The following is a 15,456-nucleotide window of genomic DNA, read 5'->3' on the forward strand; positions in this document are numbered from 1 at the left end:
TTCCGTAATGAATATATGATGCGAGGGAAGAGTTTGTGTCGAGAATAAAAAGAAAAAAAATTATGTCACGATTCCAACACAAGCTCACGATTATAACATGAAATCGTAACATTAAAGGCATCTATAGCTGGCATCTAAAGCATCTATAGTATGTACACATGATCGCTGCATGTTCTCAGTTTTATCTCTGTTTAGGAGGGTGTCCACAATCGTTAGGAACGATCTGTTGACACTGGCACACAAGCGTGTAGTTTTCACGTAGATAGGAACCTAGTGTATACTTGAGTGAAGGCTCTCCAGCTTATGATACAAACTATTTGTAAAAATAAAAATAAATATGATTGTACAGGGATTTTGGGGAAACCAACAGGTTGCTTGTTTTGACGGATGTTTGGAAGAAATGACTAAGTGAAATGCTCAAGTTCATAGGCCTCTTGTTCGTCCAACACTGGCATTGTGAAACTTCACTGGCTGAAGCTGCATTGGAATGAGGGCAACATCTACAGTGGCTTGCTTCCACCAGGAACAATGCTGTGAATCTGCTTCATAGCAGTGCTGGTGCTCCTCAAAGTGGCAGTCCTGTACAATGTAGACCAGCTGCCACAAGTAAAGCGCCGGTACATCAATCAAGTGCGAAGCCCTCACAGCCACATTAGGCAGGGTTTGCATGCAGCTTCCCGAGAAGAGTTCAATAAACAGATATTTAACCTTCGTGGCACACCGGCTCAAATTTTGTCACCCTCTGCAAAATGTGCCAACTATAAACCACAAAAAGTTGAAGCACGAAATGAGTTGTGCTATGAGTAGAAGAAGACCGGGCTTAAAAATAATGTTTCTAGCAATTTGGCAAAGTTACGAGAATGGCAAGCCTTCACAATGAACCACATAACACACTGGTTTCTGGTATTTGGCTTCACTGCATTTTATTGGTGTAGTCAGGAGAATAGGAATTTCCAACTCGCAACAACCACCCCATCTTGATACATCAAGGCAACTGCTGCAGACATACAACAGATCCGAAGGCATGTCGCCTAGCACACATTACAATAGATGCTGTCAAGAGAGTGCAAGAAGTGGCCGATTCCATGCCAAGTTACTTAAGACAATGCCATGTTTCGGACACCATCACACACAGAGAACTTTTGCTGAGATAACCACAGCTGTGTTATCCCCGCAAGGGTCAAGTGTTGTTGTATATGACAAACTCTTTAATCCATGCCAGGCCTGTTCACATATCAATCTGTTGCTTTAATTCTAAAGGCTGAAAACTAGAGAGGCAAAAAATTGCAGTCACACATTTGTGCTTCTCCACCTCCCGCCACTGCAAATCATGCGTCCAAAATCACTCTGAATGCTTTCCAAATAACATATCAGCAAATGCAAGGGTGACAATATTCCACAACAAGATTAAATACATTGCAAGCAAGGTATTTTAAACTTAACTAGGAGCACGCTCTAACCCAGTAGAAGGAGTGAGAGTATCCATTTGGTCACACCAGTTACGTCGCACTGCACTACCGAGGTAGCAGAGGTATCCAACTGGTGGAAGAAACTCGTACGTCGGCCCCGAGTATTCCTTGCCTCTGCAAATGTAAATAAATGAGAGCAATACTGCAATTACATTTAGTTTGCATAAATTCAGCAAACTCACTCACAGTAGAATTTGATTTGAGTAAAGCAAGTGAGAGTGCCTGCCGCAGAAGGAAAAAGGCAGCAACGAGACTGGCATTCAATGCTAGCACAAATACAAATATTTAGCACACTTGCAAAACACTGAAATAGCAACAAAGAGACTAAGTTAAATCATGTGTGCAGTAAGTGCGGAATATGCTGCAGCTTGCATGGAATTGTAATGAAGAGTGCTTATAGCAGCAACTTACAAGCTCTTTGACAGGATTACAAGGTAGTACATGCAACGGTGCCTCACTCTCCTCAACAAAACGTACCACCTCAGGTTAATTATTGCTTTGTTTTCAAATAAGCTGTCAATGGCCTTGACAGCAGCTTGAAGCGAAGCACTGCCCACTATTTATGGGGGCATTATTTCTGCTATCATTCCCAGTTTTCTCAAAGTGATGACGCTGTTGGAGCAAGCAAAAATATATATTAGGGTACTCGGCGGTAGCGACATGCATTCGAAGTGTTAAGTCTATATAAACAAGCTCAGCGAGCTCTACCAATGGAGTTATTTTGGTAGTAAAAGGGCAGATACTCTCATGGGCAAGAACCTATGATAGCCGAAGAGTCACCCTCATTGCTGCATGCACCGATGTGAGTACTCGACAGTGGAACGTGTGAGCATATAAGCACAATAAATTCGTGCGGGTATACGCCCGTCTCTTGTAGCCATTTCGTGCTGAGCAGCAGGCTCGTTTCACTCCGGGGCTCATTTCGCACTGGGCCAGTTTACATTTATACTATCTCTCAGCTAGCCAGCAACTCCCCTTCTTTAGCACTTCGTCGACACTGCAAAGAAGCTGACCTCTTGCACTGCAGCACCACGTATGGGCCGCATGGATGAATACCTTTCGAGTTTTTTGACAGAAGCACGACCGTTTCCATGGGCCCAGCCACTCTATCTGCTGAAGCTGCGAGGAAGGCAATAAAACCTGATCATAAACCAGCGCGTTCACGCTGGCGCACACCAAAATGCCTGCTACTGCCCAAACAAACTAGGCCACAAACGAAGAATCTTAAAAAAAAAAAAAAAAAAAAAAGGCAGATTACAAACTTCCGTGACTGTCGACTCACAAAGTTTCACATCATCTGTAAGTCGCCGCGTACGTCCCAATACCCCAGTGCACCCCCAACACAACAGCAACCGGCGACCGATCGGTGCACAGCAGCAGGTATGCAACGATTTTTTCAAGCGCGAAGAAACGGGATCGACGCCATTATGCAGTCTCCACATGCCTTCGCCCGGAGACTGTCCCGTGACTACGCCGCGTCAGTAATTGTGACTACCGCATAGCTGCACTGCCGTGTAAAAACTCGTTAAAAAAGCTGCAAGAAGGTAGCAGAACGCCGACAAATGCTTTACCTAGAGCTCGCGGGCATGTACGAAACACCATCATTCACGTACGACTCACCGTAGTCGGAGGCTGCAGACAGGCTAGGGTCAGGACCGAAGGCTGCGCTGTTGAATTTAGGGCAACAATCCACGAACTGAATGAGATTTTCACCGAATTTGCATCTATCGGGATGATGCCCCGCAAACTACAACAAGCCGACGCATGAAAGGCGACCTAGGGCTCGCAAGGCGTAAGCACCCGTTGCATGGTAGCCCGTTGCCCGAAAAGCGCGCCAGCTTTTGCTCGGGTGGCTCGGGTAGCTCGGGCGCTGTGAAACCGGGTAATTGGCATCTGGGTTTGAGGCTTATTTCTAGAAAAAAGCAAATACTAAAAGTTATTTGACGTCACATTCGTCGAGAGAATCAACGAGCCGGCTCTCAGCAAGTTCAGGTCGTAAGACGTATCGCTAGACGTACATGCAGATGATGATGATGGCTATCCAATAAAAAAAAGATAGAAATTTGTAATAAATACTTCAAATAATGTCACAAAAATGTCACATGCAGATCCCCCGAAGTCATCATGTTGACGTGTTAGCTGTGTTTCGAATAATTATTAATTTGAGCTCACTTTTAACCACTTTGTCACCTGCAGCAAGCCTGAACAATCCAAGCCTAGTTGCATTAAATCCGTTTGTTTTGGTGCTCGCATGGAGGAAGGAAACAACTGCTCGTGTTTCGGTCGTGTGCTAGAATTTGCTTCTGCTATCGGTGCAACCTGCCCACGTTACGTTACATCATGCCGACAGCATCCTTCACCCTTCACGACAGGCAGCTTTTAAGCACCCTATCATGGGATGAAATTGAAGACATGCATAGATTTCAACGGGTGCGCGATATTCCAAAGCCTCGAAGGAACTTACGTGAGCGTGGTACCCTTCAACATCGGTGCCAACAACAACACAGTGTACAGTGTTCAACAGGATTTTTAGATTCTAGAAAGAGGATTTCGGAGAGCTGCAGTTAGCCCTCCTAATTCCAAATGAGGTCATCAGTGCGCAGCGTGTCAGAGTCTCTGGCTCCGAGGCACCTTGGCACAGCTCTTTTACTTCGGTCATCTACTCTACGATATGACAAGTGGCTTGATCTGCAAGCTCTTCAACGATTCTCCGAGGTAAGTAGCGCATGGTGTGGTGACAGTGGTGGCTTGACGGTTACAAGCCAAATTATTGATAGCAGTGCTTTCTGTGTCAAATAAATATGCCCGCCGAAACATGTAAAGCAAAGCTGACTGGCTGTGGCGTTTCAGTAGTCATCTTTGAATGCGAATTAACGCTAATCCTGAGGTTCAGAGCTTATCAAAACAGCCTAACACTTGTGCGACCGCTTATAGCGCTTTCAAGCGGATTTAAAGCGATAAATTCCTTGTGAGAAGCGGGGCGGGATGTCGTATCATCCCGCGTGCACACTGCTACGCACTCTCGCGCTACACATTGCACATCATCCCCATCAGCTTCCATGTGTGCATGAACGCTACCGAGCCTTCTACTCGATATAACTACGTCAAAACCCTACCATTTTGTAGTCGAAAGGCACCAGCGCTCATGCTCCTAGGGATGATGGCATGGGGCCAATGCTCTCTGGCGCGTAACGGCGTTGTGTCGTTTCTAGCAGGCGAGCAGTTTTGGCTACTGTAAAACATAATATACATTAACGATTGCAGTTGGCTCGTGCCCAGTCACCAAACGTCTGCTGTAAATTTTTTTTTTTTTTTTTTTTTTTTTTTTTTTTTTTTTTTTTTTTTTTTTTTACGTCAGTTAACTTAGGCACACTTGTGCAAAGGCATATATATATATACCCCTGCTCTCCAACTCGGTTGTAGAGCTTTGGGAAGGTGCTCTCTTGTCGACATCGAATTTAGTGAAACTGTTGTTTAACGTCCCGAATGCAACCAGTGCTATGCTGCTTTTCGATCTTGCCTACTAGCACAGCATAAGGTCATCAACATAAACACTAGCACACAAGTCAATATTTTTTTTTTTTTATTAAATTAGGGAAGTCCACTGAAACACAAACTGAGAAATACGCAAAAGGTTGTTATCAGCACAAGTTATTTTTTAATTTGCTTCATGTATTAGAAATACTCAACACAGAAATTTCATAAAATTTTATGCAATAATTTAAACAATGTAAGCAATTTTGGATTTGGCCCTGATCGATATGAAAATCTATATTTGACCCTACTTTGACTGAATGAAATTTTTTTCAGAGTCGTTTCTAGTCTCTTTGTGAAAATAATACCTGTAAATGATCATACTGTGAATACAGCTGATGAAGAGTTGTAATATTCATTGTCACACAATCAGCAGCACTGATTTGCTCTAAAGTGAGCAAATAAATGCTTAGTGGGCTTCTGCTTCACGCAAAGATGTGAGGCTATTTTCTATTGGTAGAAATTAGTTGCAATATGTTTAATGAAAAGCTATTTTAATTCAGTGCACCATTGTATTGCCGGGGATGGTAGATGCACATAGGATGCAAAGCGACAAGACAGCGGCAAATATTGTCGTTTCTTGCCAGTTTCGGCTATTTGCTTATGTTGCTAAATGCAGAAAGCCGCTGCCAACAGGCTAAACTAAATGTAGTCTTTTATAAGTTATTTTGCTAGCTTTATGCACAAACTGCTTCGTCTGCTGCAGGCCTATGTTCCCAGTGTTTTTATCTTCTGGCTTCAGATTTTTCTGTGATCTCTTTGTATCCTAGACAGTGATAAGGAAGTAGCTATGGAGAAGCAATAATTGAATTTACACTCGCAGTAGTCCACCCTATCATGCTAAAGCTGAGAAAGAAAGCTGTCAAGAATAAAATAGATTTGGCTCATTTCCATCTGCACATCAGTAGAATCTGGCTCATTTTTGATTTGGCACATGATTTCTGTGAAATTCCTGGTCTTTATTTACATCCTTACTGTCTCAAACCGTTTGCAAAAGTGAGATGTATATATGATCTTTCAATTACAAAAAAAAAAAAAAAAAAAAGAAGAAGAAGAAGAAAATAACTAGTGTCGGTTTCTGAATTTCGCTTGCTTTGAAAAAAAAAAAAATCAAGTGTCGATGATAGTGTTGAAAAAATCCGGGAGCACTGCGGAATCTACACTGCAGAAATGTGAAAATCTAAGCGTTGCTGGTGCACACGATGCATCACGTTTGCTCTCATCATTATGAATTAAATGCACCGTCATTATCATTGCTAATGTCATCACTGCTAATTCCAACTTCATTGTCATCGCTACTGTAGACAAGGAGAATTTTGATGTGTGTTTCACGATCCCGACCGTTGCACAGTTGGCTAAAGCGCTCGGATGGGGATGCGAGGGATAGAGGTTCGGCTCCCAGCGGAAACAGGATTTCAATTTTTTCTGATGGCATCATCATGACGTCATTTGATTGACAGCTATAGTGTGACCAAACAAATGAATGCCGACAGTATGAGCCATTAAAGATTTTCACCTTAAAATTGATGGGCCTGTACGAGGTAACGCTAGTGAACTCTTCCAAAAGCAATGCAATAAGTATTATGCTACGGCACAGTAAAGAAGGTGCACACTGAAAGATGACCACTTTATAGGGACTCTATAAGCGATCGTTGCGTGCAGCCGCTTCAATTTTTCCTCCTCAGGCGGTACATGCAAAGGAAGGCCCCCGTGCTCAACTGCTGGGGTTTCATCATGGCACAGCAAGGCAAATTTGTCGACCGTCTGTGGCTCAGAAGGAGGACTTCTCTGGGCACAAGTGGAGCCTGTGCAGAAATATCAGGCACTAATGTGTACCAGTGCCATAGTCTGCCAGTGGGCCATTTAAAGGCAGGCGTCACGATGCAGGTAAGCCTGTTCAGTCATGTCTTCATTGCAGTAACTAGCTGTAATATGTTTTTCATATTCAGGGGAGTGCATTTCCAAATTAAAGCCTAACATCTCTGCTGCGAAAATTCCACAAGTACTTTTATATTTTTTGAGTTGGTTTTTGGGAAAGGGTACTCAATGACCCACCTCATGAAAAACAGCTTTTCATCTGTAAAGAAACGTGGCACTTAAGTATGTGATGCAAGATTGTGTTAGCATGTGGCATTTTATAAATTTGTAGGAAAAAATTGTATCTAAAAACTTGCAACTGTAATTACATCTCATTATACAAAAAGAACAGAGGCACCTGTGTAGACCCGCATTGGTTATATTTTTAATTCTTGCTATCTTTTAGGGATCCTCAAGGAGACGGTGCGCTTTGAGAACCTGCAGAAGATCACCATGGGTCATAAATATGTGATCTATAGTGATGCAGCCTACCCCCGATGGCCTCTACTCTACAAGCTGTTTGGAGGTGCCGTACTGCAGCCTCATCATGTTGCCTTCAACAAGGCAATGAGCAGTGTTAGGAAAGCTGTAGAGGAAGGGTTTGGCAGCGTAGCACGGGATTTTGCTTTTATTGACTATTTCAAGAACCAAACTTTGAGATGGTAACAGGTAGGGCGCATGTATAAAGTTGCGCAATGAACTGCCAAACATCTTTGTACAGCTGTCATGTGTCTATGTACTTTGTCTTGTGTCTGCCTCAGTTAGTCAGTACCTTGTGCCTTTTCAGACATGTGTCGGCCTACGTCCTGCGGTCAAAAAATTTGGAACATTTTTTTTTTTTTTTTTAGGCTGCCTTTCTCAGTAAAATATAGACAAGCATGGCAAGCAGTGACCTTCATAGTTGAGGCATTTGTCAACAGTCGCAGAATTCATCTCCGTATTCCTTACAGCAATAATTGCAGCATGCAGTGGTGCATATCTTGTAAATAGGGTAAGTGCACTAGGAAACTTGGACATCAGAAACAAGTGGGCAGGAGGCTTGCAGACTCACAACTGGGTTTACTAAGTAAAGATGACACATATAAAGTGCACAAAACCGCATGCTCAACGCTATACTTTTGCTTGCTGTATATATGTCCTTTCGGTTAGTAAAATACAGTTGTGAGCCTATGTACGTCCATGTCCACTTCTGTTTCTGTTGTCCGTGTTTTCTAGAACAGTTACTCCATTTCCAAGATGAGCATCACTGCATGCAACAATGCTACCCAAAGATTTATGCTGTTCATTTGTTGACGCTGTTATGCCGAGATGCAGCTTTATGAATTTTTTTTTTATGCGAGATGCGGCAATATTTATCTCGATTGATTGCAGCAGTGCATGACTACTTTCTCGTTGTTCTCGTCTCGCAGTGTTCAACATGACATGGTGTGTGCGTGGTGGTGTTTCGGGTGGCGTGTGATAGTGTTCGTGTTCAAATGCAGGGGTTTTTGCCTGAGTGTTGTGTGCAGCGATATGACAGCTTCGGTTTGCCATCTCGCTACTTGGCGAACTGAAAAGACGCGATGACTTTGGTTCGGCGTTGTCTCCCATGCTCCTTTGACTGCGTGACCGTCTACCGGTGAACACCCGACAGCTGCGCTCCGGACCAACGGCTTCACTTGTTCCCAACGCTAACTTCGAACTGTTAGTGGCACGAGATGCTTGTGACCACAAATATGCACTAGACCACCAGTCTGGACGCTGTACTTGAGTTGTGCTGCGTGGGCCGTCTCTAGTGTTTCACCCGAACGGTTGTGTGTGCATTTGTGTATTGTCTAGATTAAGGAAAGGTGGCATCTGAGTTATAAAAGTGTATGTGTGAAGTGCCATCTGCTTTGGCGAACCACCACAGCTTGTCTTTGTCAGGCCGTCTGACGGCTTCAGTGAGAACCTGTGCTACCAGATGCAAAAAGTGATGATGCCATTTTATGGTTTTTCACTTTATGCCGCTAATTCACAGCTCATATATTCATTGATCGCATGTGCTGCTAGAGTCATTATTCAGAGTTTTCTGTACACTACTGAATTAATTGTACTCTCATTGAGCTGTCATGTCATCATGTCCGAGACGCTTTGCATTGTAGCCCCATCCAGTAGTGCAGCCAGAGCTCGAGTTTTACCAACGTTGGCATCAACGAATGCCGCAGATGCCCTCTCCCTCTGTTTCCGCACTCTTTTTTTTTTTTTTTTCATAAACTAAAGTCGCCTTTGAATCTCCTAGATTTTAACCCTGCAAAACTGTGTCTAGTCAGGCCAAAGCTATCACGCATATCTTTCTTTTCTTTTTTTTGCAGCTGTAGGTTTCGTGGACCCTGAAAATCACTTCGTGAGCCCTTATTTGAGAAACACTGACCTATGATATGCTTTTAGCAATTACCACTATGTGACGGGACATTTTGAATTTCCTTTGGTGAAGTGACCACAGGCCACTAACAGTGTTTTCAACGTTGTAGCTGAGGCTCACTTGAGAGAGGTTGTGCACATATTTTTTTTTTTCGAGTCATTGCATATGTTTACAATTCTAACAATGCAAATATTTCTTAAAATATGCAATTTAAAATTAGTGTAATGCCCTTTGCAGATAATTTTGGACCTGTATTTGCGAAACTGTAGCCTTAGCTACTTATGCACCATAAAATGCAAGAACAGAAACACACCGACAGCATTTGTGTTGCAAAAATGTATTTGGGATTTATTTGGCAAAGTGAACATGGTCGAGAGAGTTTTGGAGAAAATAAACTGGTGCTATCTGCAATGTGATATAGTGCCAACATAAATAACTTTCATTCTTTCATCAGCGCAATCAGCATCTTGTCAACTGATTGCCAAGATTTCACCAGCTGATCTTCACATGTCCATCTTCACACGGGGCAGTGTTCTTCACCATGTGCTGCATAAAAAATCCGTGTTGTATTCTTCTACCTTCCTGGAATGAAAAGGTGCAGTGTTCACAGAAATTACTGTAAAATTAAAGCTGTTATGAGAAAGCTGGAGGTTGTTTAATATTGCTCTCCAGCTGGTATTGCAGTGAATAACTACGCACATGATTATTCATGAAATGTCTGGGCATATGGCATACCCCTATATCATGGCACAGAAGTGCAGCAGTCTCCTCTTGTGAATGCACCTATCGGGGGTGGAATTGCCGCTCCATTTGCTCCATTCTGCTCCCAAACTGCTTTTCCTGCTCTATCCTGCTCCAAAATGCAATATTGCTCCAAAACTGCTCCAAACTGGCTGTTTTAATGTTCTACCATCAAATTTAGTGCAACACGCAAACAATGTCTTTGCACCAGTGGCAAAGATATAACGCATCTAGCACTGGCCTTAATACAAACGAAATTTTTGTAAGGGAAGGAAGCATGTGGCATAATAAATATTTGTTTGCAAGTAAATTTAATATGAGTCACTGGTGATTGGAGATAATTGTAAAAAAAATGCACTGTGCATGTGCCGTAGCACCTCCTCTCAGCCTTTTGAATCGCCGGTGGAGGAAGAAGCAAGAGCAGCAAGTGAAGCAGATAGGCGCAAACTACTGTGAGTCGTTCGGAAGGAAACTTGTCCGACTGGAAAAACCACATGAGTTATTCTAATGGTTGTGGTCTAAGAACAAGCAGGCACTTATCGAGCCTCTTTTTCAGTAACAAGCTTGTCGGGCCTACGGCAGACAAAATCATACTTGAATCGTTATGGGTTGGTACTCCAAAGATGTCACTCACTAGGAAGCGTCTCAAGAGTGTTGGAAAGCCATACAGGGCCTATTACCAAGATTCCAGTGCCTGAATGTTTTGTCCAACAGCATAAAATATTGGCGCACTTCATTTCACGTGCTGACACAGGGACACAAGTTCATAAGCTTGGGGCAAAAAAAAAAATAATAAAATAAATGACCTCTTGCAATATTTGGCTTTGGCACTGCATTCAGCATGTGCTGTTAGCTAATGGTGCCAGACAATTGTCTGAGAAGATAAAGTAAATCATCTTGCAAACAATTTTCATTTATTGCGGCTCCTGGTGGCTGTGCACATTTACATGCACATGTAAACAAAAGCAGCTACACGACGTGTATTATATTATGCAACTCGAGCCATGCTTAGCAAAAATGCTGAAATATCAAGTATCTAATTCGCACAACGTAAGTGGCTTTTTACTTTGCGCTGCTATTCCCCAGCAATCGACTAGGCGGTGTTCAGACGGGCGGGCCGTATGTATCGTGGGAAAGCATCATCCACCACCACTCCTACTCGGAGCGCACGCGATCGGCAGGCGCCGAGTCACTGCCATTCCGAGCTACTCGAAAGTGCCGTTTTCGCCACATATGATAACTAATTGTTCCGCTCGGACAGTCCGCTGTCCAGTCCGATCGTCTGAACAGAGAAGGTAGTGAGTAGTGACTTACCAGAATCATTTTTTTTTTTTTTCTCTGACGCTGGATGGCTTGCAAAGGCCTTTGCGAACGCCTTCATTGCGCAGCGGAGCGAGCGCTCGTTCGCCGTCGGCGGATCCCTAGAAATCGTTGCAACTTCTTTCGACGGCGCCTTCTCCCTGCGCTGTACAGTGTATGTATGTACAGGATGATGGCGATCTCGAGCTACTTGCTGGTCGTCCGCCGCACTGAAACGCTTGCGCATGATGTTTTCTTGGCACGGCCGGGGCAAGGGTATTACAGCATTTAATGACACCAATGTGAAAACGGGAGAACTATGTGGCCCGTTGCGCACAGCAGCACTCTACAAGCACTCGTAGCACCATCCCATCGGCGCTTGGCTTAGCTTGGCGGCTTGGATCCATGGCTGCTGAAATCTCGTGAGATCTCGCGAGATTACGGCAAGCTGGACGTCACGCGGCATACGTCTCCGGAGTACGTTAGGGTGCCTCGATGCTACATCGAGGCACCCTAGAGTACGTCTCCAGCGCCTGTACGTATCGGCAGTTTTCACGCATGCGCAGTAGGCGTCCGATACGTCTACGTCTGTACGTCTCCGGTAAGCTAAATCTCTCTATTGTGTTCTTGAGAAGACCACGCGAGTGGACCACGGCATCGGGAAATTCGAGAGCCATGCATCTAGCGGGCCGGAGAAGGAGCATAGCTTTGTGCGTGCTCCGGTGCTTGCGCATCCTCTCAGCGCCCCTTCCCGCTTCTGGAAAATTCGCACACGGTTATTGAGAGCTCGCCGTGACCGTTAATTGGTTCTGGATGAGGCTGCGACAGCGGTAGCAGTCAGACGCCGGTTGAGAAAGTTGTGAGCTCAAGTGTCGTTCAGCGTGCCAGCTCGTGAAGCTGCTCGTATTTGAGCAAACTTTCATTGTACAAGTGTAGCCATCTCTCTTTTGTAAATACGTCTCTGTATTGTTTCCTTGTTACTGTTTATGAAGTATTTCATCTGTTGCTTCAGATTCATTGTCGCCCATCTCCCCTTTTTGTTCAACACGTACGTGTCAAAGCTCAAGTAGGAAAAAAAAAACAATGAACCTGACCTTTGCTCCGCCGACATAACAATATGGATCACATGCATATGACAACGAAGGCGACACAGAGAAAGCCCTTGAAACCGCAGATTCAATAAAACGTATGAAAACGGCATATAGGGCCGACTTTCGTGCTCAATGGAGAAGGAGCTGCTGATCATCCTACCCCAGCCGAATCTCTTCATGCGCCCCTATTTGAGTCAAAATTGAAGGCCGGCCTGTCCCTGATGCCCCCTTCTCAGGATGCAGGAGAATCCATATCATATATCTGATGGTAAGAACACCCACTTCAAGAACCTCCAGAACATTGCTGGCACCATATCGTGCCTCAACGGTGAGACACAAAGGAATGAGAGAATGCTACTTATGTCACGTCTTCCATGCATTTGTCCCAGTCGTGTGCTCTACACCCCTTCCTCTCACTTCTCAAACACATCAACACTCTAAAATATACTCGTTTACAAAGCCTACAAAGCCGCACTCAAATTGTCCTGCAACACACCCAATGAACGTTTATATAACATTCACAACATTGAGGAGCTCATTGAAGCCCATAAACATGCCCAGTACATACCATTCGCACGCACATCAGGAAGTTGCTACACCCTCTCTCATCTCGAAGTCAGAATACCCGCTACCCCGGCAGCAAATAACTCGCCCAAAATCGGAGTGTACGTACACTCCGATTTTGGGCGAGTCCTATGAAGGGCCGGACATTGACAATACAGTACCAATACTTGGCCCATAATTCGTGTTGCCGGGGTTAATGGCCCAGCTCATCTTTCTTATCCCCAAGCCCCTTCCCCAAAATATGCACCCGCACCTCCACGTAAAGCGCCGTATAGCCCGACAGTACGGCTCAGAGGCTCATACACCGAATCAGCACAAGACGTACGCAGCATGCACAGGCATATGCGCCACGGCTTCCGCAGTAAGTTCCTCCCTCTTCCCAATTTTCGAGATCCCTCTTCTCCCAAACATCTCCTCTGAAATGGAGGAAACTATAACAGCCGATAATACGTATACAAAATCAAATCTGCCATTCAAAATTTTGCGCGAGGCAGAGTCCATAGTCCTGGCTTGGCATTCAAGCTCCTTTGCGCAAATCCCACTAGCTAAGTGGAGCTGATCTGGGTTCCTACGCAGTGGAGAATCGCGGCAACGAGGCGACCGACTATTCAGCCCGAGGTACCTATATGCACCTGGCACAGACCCACTATCTGGGGTTCACGAGTGCGTGTACACTTCCAGGGAGCTGGCAAAGGCCTTTAGTTACTAGGCAGCTCTAGCTCCGCCTCACTCACGCCTAGAAAGTAGACGCACGTGCCACTCTTTAGAGAAATCTAACATATATCTTCTCGACTCATAGCTGCTATCATCCCATCTATCCCACATCCGCCTATGCCCTCTGTGCCGAACCCCATACCAACATCCTCCACATCTTATCCTCTGCCCGGCGGACCCTCCTTCGCGGGGCTTGGAACACCTCATCATCTGTGAGGACTGGGAGTTACTGGTGCGCTGTAAGAATATAGCCACGGTAGTAAGGACCCGTCTGACGAGCCCATTGTCACAGGCTGGATTGCCAGCGTCATATATGGACCTTCGCGGAATGGACGTTTTACAGTGGGGCTCTGCGGGAACACAGGGATTTGCCAGTCCTCAACTCCTCCGCTTTAAATAAGGTTTTGTACATCCATCCACTTCGACGGTTCCGCGAAGCAGCGCACGCCACCGGCATCCCAACCGTTAAAAGGTCGGATGGATGGCAACCACCTAATTTGAGAAATTTCCTTGTTGTGCAATAACAATAAAATAATTTTCTCTCGTCTAAACACACAAAAAGGTAGCACAGAAGCGCGTGGGAAAAGAAAATGGCATTATTCGAAGCGAAAGTTTTTTTATCTGCGCACAACTGCGCTTCACCTCTTACATCATTTAATCACCACGTGTTGGTACGCATTGCTATTATTTTTGTCTTGTCTTTATGTGGACTTCCTCCCGGGTAGCGAGCACAGCGCAGCTTTCGTCGTGGTGTATTCAATTTTGCATCTAACCCGCCCCTGACAGGAATTCAACATGATGAGGGTATCCCTATAATCTCATGAGGAGACGAAGCAGCATCAACAGATCTTACAACAGATGCATCAACAGATGCAGCAGCAGCTCATGAACTTCCGCACCCTGGTCCCAAAGGACTGCAGGAAAACAAAGGACAAAGCCTACAAAAGACTCGTGCTCTCGAACATGAGAGACAGCGAAAGCTCCGTGGCGGCTGGTAATGACCGCGCACAATGGCCAGGTCAGGCTAATGCAGAACAACTCAAGTATGCTCGTGTAACTTCCGCGCTATTAATGCAGAAATTACAGTAAAGGTTTGTTCATTCGAACAACGTTATGGGACCGAAAAACGAATTCGAATTATTGAATATCCTGCCCCCCCCCCCCCCAGGCCAAAAAAAAAAAGAAAACAACCACTTGTTTGCACTGCGGTAAATTTATTTCGCGAAAGGCCGTGCGACGTTCGCCTTTTCAAACGAGAACAGCACAAATGCGACTATTTTTCGCACTTCCATCAATGCATCAAGCAGGACGTCTCGAAAATGGACGGGCCTCCTCTGCATCCTTTACGATGCGACGCGCGGTAGTGGCGATACCCCATACAAGCCTGCGTCGCTTTTGAGGCTTCACCTTGCTAACTATAGTGTCTGTATATGGGAGCATATACAGGAACACTACGCGGAACGGAACTTGGGCGCTCATTTTCGAAGCAGAGGAAGAACCACATGGGTGGAAGCGCGGAAAACGCCCAGTACGCCAGTGACCGTCTGAAATGTCGCGCAACGCTACATCAGAGCCGGCTGAAGCATGGCCGATGGCCGCCGCCACGGAATGGCGCGCTGTCATAAAAGCGAAATCAAAACTAATCGGCCCATTATTGCTATTATCAGATGAGGCCGTCAATGGGTCGCTCTGGGGCCCTTTTCTCGACACACATGGCCGCCATTCGGCGCCATTTTTTTTTCTCTGATTGGTTCTCAGAACAGTCACGTGTTTCACATTTGTGGCGCGAAATTTTGGTGTGTCG

The 15,456-nt window shown here is 45.0% G+C and overlaps 1 protein-coding gene and 1 long non-coding RNA gene across 3 annotated transcripts; one reads left to right on the top strand and one right to left on the bottom strand.

The window, feature by feature from the left end:
• Positions 1–1,187: 1,187 nt before the first annotated feature.
• Positions 1,188–3,368, bottom strand: LOC146183180 (uncharacterized). Its single transcript, XR_014708744.1, has 2 exons — positions 3,090–3,368; positions 1,188–1,583 (listed from the first exon to the last, which is right to left on the bottom strand). It is a non-coding gene; the product is annotated as an uncharacterized LOC146183180 (long non-coding RNA).
• Positions 3,369–3,732: 364 nt separating this feature from the next.
• Positions 3,733–9,100, top strand: LOC146183181 (uncharacterized). Of its 2 annotated transcripts, none has more exons than XM_084609068.1 (3): positions 3,733–4,184; positions 6,689–6,890; positions 7,267–9,100. In XM_084609068.1, the coding sequence occupies exons 1-3, from the start codon at positions 4,141–4,143 to the stop codon at positions 7,330–7,332; spliced, it is 312 nt and encodes a 103-aa protein (XP_084465194.1). In that variant the 5' UTR covers positions 3,733–4,140; the 3' UTR covers positions 7,333–9,100. The 2 variants fall into 2 exon arrangements, with proteins under 2 accessions (XP_084465194.1, XP_084465195.1); XM_084609069.1 differs by having other exon boundaries at positions 8,270–9,100.
• The last annotated feature ends 6,356 nt before the right edge of the window (positions 9,101–15,456 follow it).

This window comes from Amblyomma maculatum, chromosome 7 (genome assembly GCF_055883805.1).
Source record: "Amblyomma maculatum isolate TAMU_Amacu chromosome 7, ASM5588380v1, whole genome shotgun sequence".
NCBI classification, from domain to species: Eukaryota; Metazoa; Arthropoda; class Arachnida; order Ixodida; family Ixodidae; genus Amblyomma; species Amblyomma maculatum.

Excerpts from the sequence above, each read along its gene's own strand:
- LOC146183181 (XM_084609068.1), top strand. The coding sequence starts at position 4,141 with ATGACAAGTGGCTTGATCTGCAAGCTCTTCAACGATTCTCCGAG. Across the intron at positions 4,185-6,688 it reads CTCTTCAACGATTCTCCGAG|GCGGTACATGCAAAGGAAGG; the intron begins GTAAGTAGCGCA and ends TTTCCTCCTCAG. Across the intron at positions 6,891-7,266 it reads AGGCAGGCGTCACGATGCAG|GGATCCTCAAGGAGACGGTG; the intron begins GTAAGCCTGTTC and ends GCTATCTTTTAG.